Genomic DNA, 9,751 nt, shown 5'->3' with positions numbered 1-9,751 from the left:
TACGGTCTATATACGAGATCGGATTGGTTGGCATTTTTATTTCTTTCGCGGCATTGTGCAACGAGAGGCGACAATTATATATCACTTATTTCTATACCATTCTATATCCTATCGCTGTTCTTGTCGCTGTTGCCTCGCATTATGTTTAGGGCTTTACAAACGAGGATACTCGTCATCGTCATCATAATTCCATTTAATCGCGTCCTTTTGCATACATCGCAAAAAAACTTGAGACGAAAATTATTATTCGGTGTGATAAAAGAAGGAAGTAGAACTTCAGCAAATTAATCCAACTACGACCTAGCTCAATTCATTTTCGAGAATGCTTGACCGCGATTCGTTCGTTCGCTATACTCAAGTTCCTCTGCTCACATCTTTTTGTGCGCTATGACTTTAATGGTTATGCGGCTCCATGTGCGAGAAGATCGTGCGTGTACGACGGAGGCGCCGGGCCACCTGTTGCGGCCCCCGCTCGCGTACCTTAGCTCCGGCCGGCTCCGGGGCCCCGGTACCATCGCAAAGTGGGGAACCGATCTCGACCACGATTGGTGGCCCGGCACGTGCTACACGAGGGTGCCTCGCTCCGCGAACGCATAAATATCCCGGCTCCGGTTCACCCGACTTCAGAACCACCCCGTGGCTCGACTAGACGAGAATCGATCGACGCGCGAGAAAGACATCCGGGTTCATTCTAATCGACTGTCGTCGATTTCAGTATCACCGTGCTCTTCGATATCTCGTTCGATCCAATCGCGATTCAGTTAAAGAAGAAGCCGCGGAAAAACGAAGGAGGCGGTGTCTTCGTTCTCCATCCCGTTTAAAGAAGTGCGAAGTTTCAGTGAAAGGGTTTCTTTTTTTAATCGGGGAGAAAAGAAAGACGTATCCTTCGCTCTCTGGAGTCGTCGTGTGCATCGATTCGACGCGCAGATCCTGCTATGGAACTGCAGGAGATGTTTCGCTACGGATACATGTTCCCGCCGCGCGAGGACGAGCCGCTCGTGCCTGCTTGCGCGTACCTGGACCTGAATTACGCAAAGACGACGAACAAGACCGCCGTTGGCCTGCCACCCGTCAGCACCCTCACCGTGCCGCAGAACCTCATCTACGACAACAGCAATTGTAGCGACGGCTGGCACACTCCGAGTCCAACGGCCAGTCTGCGTTCCGTCAGTCCCGCTACCACGTTGTCGATTTCATCAGAACCGGAAACGATTAACAGTGCGCCGACATATCGGCTACTGGGCTCGACTATCAAGGATAAGAGAAACGTGACGACGAAGAGAGGATCGATGATCGGACTGAGCATTGGGAACAAACGATTGCATGTGGACGCGATGGACCACTTCGTGGCCGAGGAAATGATCAATTTGGACATCGAGCGCGAGGACGCCGAGGAGACGATCAATCTGGATGCCGATAAAACGCGATCCTGCCATGGCAGCGTTATCAGCAACTCCAGCAGCGGCGGCCTATCCGACAGGACGTTGGACGGCGACAGTGAAGAGGATGCGGATGAGGTTAGCGACGGAGGCGCGGATCATCTGGAGAATGCACACGTCACTTCCGGCGGACGTGATCCTCGCAGGAGAGGCAAGTACGTCAACTCGACCATCGTGAGGAAACGCCGGCTGGCCGCGAACGCGCGCGAGAGGAGGCGGATGCAGAATCTGAACAAGGCGTTCGACAGGCTGCGCACTTACCTGCCGACCCTGGGCAACGATAGACAGTTATCGAAATACGAGACGCTGCAGATGGCTCAATCCTACATCACCGCACTTTATGACTTGCTGCAGTAAAGAAGAGGAAGACGCAAGAAGGAAGAAGATGAAAAGGAAAAGAGAGTGCGTTCGTTCGCCGCGATACCGGAAGTCAAGTTCGCCAAGTAAAAAAGAAACCGATCTAACGAGAGTCTTCCGCGAGTACTTTTTTGTAGAGTATAGTGATTCGCGAGTTTTTTTCTAGACATTATTTAGTCATCGATCGAAGTAAAAACAATCGAAGCTACGTGGAAAGAAGATTTTATTGATGTATAAAAATTTAGGTAGATACAGATTTAAAAATGATTAAAAATGATTTTTTTTTCTTGGATCATCTAAATAATTATGTAGGAAACTCAAACGATGCTGTAAAAAGTTTTAACATTTTAGCAACCAGTTTAAATGTCCTACATAATTATTTTAATAGTCCAACAGAATTATTTTGAAATCTATGTCTATTTAAATTTTTAGCAAAACCGTTCTTTTCGTATATAAAACAACAGACTATAAGCTCTGCGTGAAAACTACTTGATCAGAAAGATATATAGAAACCAGTAGGTTGATTCTGACAAATCCAGTATAGAGATTCGGAGAATTATTAATTCTAATATTATCGCATCTGAGACATGTGCCTTTAAATTAAAAAAGTGTTTGTATATTATATGTAATTGACAAATTGGACGAGTTATTGTCTCGTCAATTTGTATCTATTGCTTTGAAATCACATTCGATAATATTTATCAATATTTTTCCACAAGTTTTACACTTTCAACAATTTTGAAATTCATCTTTGTAACTATTTCATATCCACAGGACCTGCATGAATACCGAAAAATGTGATAATAACCGATAACAACGATCTCAGAGTACAGAATATTAGCGATACGTGTGTAAATATATCTGTAAATTTTGTATCATAGCCCGTTAAATTAGTTAATCTTAAGAGCTGTATTATATCGTCCGCTGAACTGTGTATACTATAATTTATTTTTAATACAGCATATAGCTATACTTCCTGCGAGACTGAAAAAGCGATGTATTTTTACAAAATAAAACTATTCTACAATAACTGTTCTACAATATAGTTTTACATACCTTATTACATACTTTATTATCTTATTAATCTTTAAATAACTATGACCGCATTATATCACACATAATGTTCAAAATTATTTCACTTATCTAACTTTCCATGTTTTTCATACCTTTAAGTTTGTGTTTTCGAGACCGTTATCATTATTTGTCAGCGTCGATCCATTTTTCGTATGTGCACGCAACTTCTTCGAGCAAGAATTAGCTAGCGCGTCGGGATCGATGGATGGATGAGTATCCGTCGAAGAAGCAAAAGAGATGGGCAGCACCGCCATCGGTGGTCCGGTCGTTATATGAAACCCGCGCGACGCGTCGGTGCCCGGTTTCATCGCAATTTGAGAACCTGCAGACTTCTTCCTTCGGCGATGACTCCTTCCTTCCCTTTCTTCCTTCTCGCGTCCAAGGTGTACACCTTACACATCCTCGGCCTATTTTTCTTTCAACAGATGAAACTTTCAAATTTCGCGAAGCAAATACTAATTACATATTAGCATTAACGTGTAGGAGCGATAGGAACAGCACTTTCTGAAACCTCCCGAATCAATTATTCGCTTCTTTAAAACCTTTATAGGACGGGGATCTATTTTTTAAATCTTATATATATATATAATATATACACGGAGAGAATTTTCTTTTAAAATTTATCCTGAAAATATGGTAGAGTTGTGGTACAATACGATATTTTAAAGATTTTTACTATGCACTTCAGTAAAATTAACCAAACTTATTTTATTGTAGTTTTATTAATAAATGAGAGAAATTTACATTAAAATTCTTCGAAATATAATGTTGTCCCACAACTATCATATTTTCGAGGTAAATTCTAAGAAAAAATTCTCTCCATGTATACATACAGCTTTTCATTGAATGATATTTGTTATAATTCATTATTCCATTGTATTCTTTTTACCTCAAAATATAATAGTGTTTCAGCTCCACTAAGATAAGATGGTACAATTTCGAACATGTACAATTAATTTATGAGGTTTAAGGGTAATTCTCTCATTGTGTGGAGAATACTGAAGAGTACCAAACAGGAAATAATTAAACTTGAACTTCGAAAATTGAATTCAAATCTTATTTCAGAATTATATATTTGAAATTGTACTATCTTATCCTGTGACTTTTCCATGCTGTAAAAATTAATTAAACAATTAAGGAAGTTAATTGAACAAGGCAGTGGATCGCTTCAGTTCTGCTTCTAAGTTTCGAAAACATATAAACGTGAACTTCTGGATACCGTAGAAGTTAGATAAATATGAAATTTTTTGGGAAATATTGATAAAAGAAGAGATGCGGCGTCTAAATAAACACTGTTGGAAAATCATAAACCGACCAGAATTTCAGTGACAATAGAATTGCCTCCGTCCTTTAGCATTTATTTGGGGGATAGAGCAAACTTCCGTGTGCAAACCGCTACACTCGAACGTCCTTTTCTATCAAAACGACGAGAAAAGTAGATCCCAAGTGCTAACTTGAACAGCAACATCCCTTTTCCCGAAAAAGCGCGTTTTGCCAATTGCTTTATTACATCGAAAATAAAAATATTTTCTCACATATTTCACATATTTGTTATAACTAAGCTAACAAGCTTAGTTACAATTTCGTTTTAACAGAAATTGTTATGTTGAATATATAAGAAAATTATTATATTAAATTATTACATATATAAGAATTATTTTAAATAGTTCATAATTTCTGAACTATCAAAACTAAAATTAATAATACATTTGATATGAGATTTTAAAATCTAATCAATTTCTTTAATTATTAGAATAGTAATATCACAAATTAAATTGATAAGCAATTTAATAATTTTTGATGCTAATAAACATCATAAAAGGATATTAATAATTTGATGTAAATTTAAGCACTTAAGAAGTGTAAATAATTTTATTTATTGCGAAAAATATAAATTCGCTCCGAAATATTTAAGCACTAAGATTCGCTTTGACCGGAAATAGATTTATTTCTCTTAATTGATCAATTAAAATATTCAGGAAGCTAATTATACTCTAGCATACGTTTCACGTTTCGTCGCGTGGCATTTAACATTTTTTCGCCCCCGCTGCGGCCTCCGTCGCGATAAGATCAGACTACCGTAAGCGATCGTCGCGAAGCGCCGATTCACGGTCGCATCTAACCGCGAGGATCTCCACGATGGAGAAGAAGGAGGAGGAGGAATACCGGATCCAGGGACTGTCGTGGGAGAAAAAGCAAGGTGGAGACAGGCGATGGGACAGGGCCCTTTTGGACGAGAGAACGTAAATATTCCCCGAGGCGATTAATTCTGCGGAGTCGACTACCACCTTCGCTCTGTCAGCAGGCTTCGTTTTCTGACAAAGGAGAGCCCGACTGCAGCCAGTGGCTACTTTCGCTATCGGACGGGAAGGGGTTGCGTAAAAGAGGGGTAGGCGGATAAAGGGACAAACACCGCCGCGTTGTTGTCTGATCTTGGCGATTGCTTTATTTGAGAGACGGTCTAACGCGCGCACCGAATACGCAGCCAAATATCTTGGTCCTTGGGATCGGGATCGGGACGACCGACGAGGATTAAGCGTCGGGATAGCGCAATCTCGCGACCGGATCGAACGATAACCACGATCGGCCGGTCGAAATTTGTCGGTGCAGACCGCGCATTCGGCAGCCCCCGCACCGGTGTCTACACAGCACCTGTGTGTCTCCTCCTCGGTCCCGTTCTTCGCGAGTACAGCCGAACAGACTGAATAGTAATTTATGGACGAGATACCTAAGTGACTGGAATTAGGGATTGCGACGAAATATGCGGCGGAAATGCACGGATGGGATTGTTCTTTCAGCCACACTGGCATCTATTAATTGAAGACTTTAGAAAGGAGACTCTAAATTTTTTTATATCTTTTCAGAAAGCTAAAAAACACATACACTATTTTTATCAGTATTTTTTTCAGTGTACTAATCGCAAGAGTCTCTCTCACATAAATTCTAAATATATTATAAATATATTCTAAATAATATTATAAATATATTCTAAACAAGCAGTGCTTAAAAATGAAGCTAACAACCCTTTTAATATTTTAGAGTATTTTTCGATTTTAAAATGTCAAGCAATTGTTTGATCTAAATATTTTCGCGCTTTTATTCAATCTCATTGGAACTGAAGGGTATCGAGACACGTGACAGAATGAGACTTGGCCACGTGGGCGAAGATAAACAGCATATACGTTTACTCGTGCACCCGTCGCAACGGAATTACTCGGAGTGCCGACCACGATGGACATAAATCAGCCGCTCCTCGCCGACAACGTTTCGCTGCCATTCGCTCGCGCGACCAAGTTGCGACCAACGTGCCTTCTGCGACTTCTGTCAGCTTGTTCAAACTCGGATCTGCTGTATAATACATTCGATGAACTGATCGAGCTTGTTCGCGAGAAAAACAATTCCATTTTGCAAGACAGAAATGAAGAAATGAATAAATATACTGAGTGACTCTCAATTGCAGACGCAGAAGAAGTTACGAACGTTATATAAATCGCTGTATTGATAGAAAAGTAACCTATCTAAAAGTTAGCAACTTTTGAGTAGAGCACTTTTAAAATTCTGAATTTACAAGACTTTAACATTAATACCGCAGATGGTGTCATTTTAGATCCGCTAATTGTTTCAATTTTGTTCTTTTTTGTATTAGATACGCGATATAGAATAATAAAAATATGTGAATATAATACAATACAAATATATATATAAATCAAAGTAAGATTTTCCTTGTATAAAAATGAATTAAAAAAAGTAAATTAGAGCGATTAGGAATCAGCGCTGTAATTGGTGTGCTTAAATAACTAATAAACCTTGGCGTCTAAAAATATACATTTTTCAATTTTTAAGAATGAGATTACTCTATAAGTTTTAGAGAGTAACGATACATAATATCAAAATAATTTTTAACTAATCGAAAATAAGAATAGAAAATTACCAACTTTCGACAGTTTTGGCAGGATATCATCGGTTACTGTTTTAGTATTAATTAGAATAATAAATATGCATAATAACATCACTTTCTTTTTCCATACTTTCAGTTATATTTTCAATTATATGTCATGGATTTTCAAAATTTGAGCACTACAACTCTGATGCTAATTTTTAATTTTTATCACTTTTCTAGCAATGCGACAAAATATATGAGCGCCATAGAAAATTAATCGACAAATACAAAAGGTATAATTTCTAGTCCCCATTTCAATAGGTATCACAGGAACGCTCTAAAATCGTCGCACAGTCCCGTCCGGGTGGTCCGACGGAAGTCGATCGCGTGTATTGTCTAAGAAGAAAGAGAAGGGGATTCGGAGCGATCTCCTTTTCGTACGAGAGATGTACGAAATCGCATCGCGCGATCCCACGATGTAATATCTCTTACAACGTGCCTGCTCGTGCGTGCTCCCGCGAACGCTTCCGGATTATAGACGCAGGTAGACGGACAACTCGATCCTGGAAAAGGCAACGAGCAACACGACCGCCCATTGTGCCCTACGTCGATGATCCTGCGTTCGCGCGTCTCAAATCGTAAATCGGTGAAGGATCCTGTACCTGCGATCGTTTTTCCCAAACGCATTTCGAGCCGGCATACTCAGCCCCATCCTAGAAGATACAATATCTCGTGATCTTTTTAATGTCCTCGATCCTCGATTATCTCTAAGTATCGATGGATACACAAGATGTGGGCAAAATATCGTTCTACTACTTCTAAAGAAATATTTTTTTTTATGTAGTAAAATATATTTCCTTTAGTAACTCTTTTCGATATTATTGAAATCGTATTACTAATTGTAATTATAATAAATTGAAATGTGTATTACTAATTTAATTAAATTGAAGTTGAATGATTTAACTGAAAAATTATATTAAGTTTGATTCAAATTTATTTTATTAATTTATTATTAAATGCATACGTTAATATGGATGTTATCTACCTTGAAACTAATCACAGAAATGGATTAATTTTCATTTTAACAATATGGTATCATCACAAACCACAATAAACGTTTTCTTGCGATGCTTCCTTGCGAAAAAAGATTGAACGTTTCGTTTACGAGACACGTATGTAAAGAAGAAAATTAAAACCCAGTAGAACGTAAACGCGAGTTTACATCCCCGATATCCCAAGGGATGTTGATTCGTCGGAGATCAACATCCTTCCCATGGCAGTCCCGTCGTCGTTACGCTTTGTACAATAAGCGCATTGAAAATGAGTCGCTGACGCCAGTCGAGCGGTTTGTTTGCACGATCGTTTGGAGGCCATCGCTTAATGTGATCGAGCGACGGTTCGACGATCCTCTCTCAGTTCCACGTGGAAAGGGCTTCCGCCGTGGTAGTGACGGAAGGGTCGGCTCGTCCAGAGGAGCGAGTTCGAGAGGGCACGCACGTGGGACGACGAAGGGGTGAGGAAGAATCGAGCCGTAGCGACTTTGGGGAGGCACGCGCTCTTACGACACGCGCTCGTCACCCCTCGCTTTTTCCTCGCCACTTGAGATCGCCCCGGGGACATTAATCCCGTTTAATCAAACACTGGTCAGAACCGTAACCGTCGTCTCATTGTGTTTACTATTCGTTGTGGGACAAAAAACGGGGGATACGGTGTTTATTAAAAAAAAACACAATTTTGCGTAATTTAATATACATACTGCAAGAAAAATATACTAAATTTTTATAAATATTTGTTTGAATAGTGCCAGTTGAATATTTACTTGAATGTAAATTTATATTTATTTTATACAAGAACCATTTAATTTGATTTAATTATTTTATTTTTTATTAATTTAGCAAATATTTATTTTTCGTAAATAAATGTTATATTAATATTATTCAAACAATTATTTATTAAAATTTAGTACATTTTTCTTTCAGTGTAATAATTAGAATAGAGAATAGCAAATCTTTCTTTCGAAAATATGAATCCATTCGCAACGATATTTGATACGAGTGACTGACACACTTTGCGTGTGTATTTATAGAATTAGTTACGCTGACGATAAGATTAAAATAAATTATGTTTCCGGCTCTGCGAATCATAAAATAAAAGGTAGAAAGATAACCTTTATGAACCAATGTATTTAATTATTGTGGTACGTGAATTATTGTATAATTATTGAATACGTAATTTGAACATTATGAACTTTATTACTTTATAGAACGACCTTAATTATTTTAAATACTTGGTATTTTGACTGTATGGACGGAAGATTTGCTTGAAGATTTCCATCTCAGATTATTAATAAGCACTAAAGAGGACTCAAACCAAGGTATATATATATATATATATAATTACTAATTAATACACACAATAATTGATGCACTATTTACTGCTCATACAGATTTTTTTCTACCTTATCCACACTGACTGATATTGAAAAAAAATCATAAGCAAAGAACTAATAAAAAGTACTATGTTATAAAATTGAACTATACTATGAATTGCATCGATCTTGTTTTACGCTCATCCTTTATTTCAATTAAGTATTTTGTTATAAATAGCTGTTATGAATATAAAAACTGGTTTTGTTACTTATTAACTTCGCGAGAAGTTCTGTTCTTTTAATCACTTATAACTTAATATCATTAATGCGTAATTATCATTAATGTTCTTGTTAATAAATAAATAATCTAAATTTGCATTTCAAATTTGCAAGATGATTAACATCGATTACAGCGCATTCTTCATAAAATTAAAAGTATCATCTTTTCCATTGACATTTAAGCACGTGATTTAATTAACAAGTACAGTACTTTTAAAACATTTAATTACGCGTGTCTTCCTAATTTGCTTGTATAGACTACTATAAGTTTTTTTTTTACTGAAGATTAATATCTTTTCTCATTATTATAAAATGAAGCAAACTTAAGAGCCATATTTAAAAAAATTCACAGAC

The 9,751-nt window shown here is 37.9% G+C and overlaps 1 protein-coding gene across 1 annotated transcript; it reads left to right on the top strand.

The window, feature by feature from the left end:
- Positions 1-857: 857 nt before the first annotated feature.
- Positions 858-1,890, top strand: ato (atonal). Its single transcript, XM_018449933.1, has one exon. The coding sequence runs from the start codon at positions 936-938 to the stop codon at positions 1,794-1,796; it is 861 nt and encodes a 286-aa protein (XP_018305435.1). The 5' UTR covers positions 858-935; the 3' UTR covers positions 1,797-1,890.
- Positions 1,891-9,751: the final 7,861 nt, after the last annotated feature.

Source organism: Mycetomoellerius zeteki, unplaced genomic scaffold (genome assembly GCF_001594055.1).
Source record: "Mycetomoellerius zeteki isolate Tzet28-1 unplaced genomic scaffold, Tzet1.0 scaffold252, whole genome shotgun sequence".
NCBI lineage: Eukaryota > Metazoa > Arthropoda > Insecta > Hymenoptera > Formicidae > Mycetomoellerius > Mycetomoellerius zeteki.
This window is presented reverse-complemented; position numbering and strand designations above follow the sequence as displayed.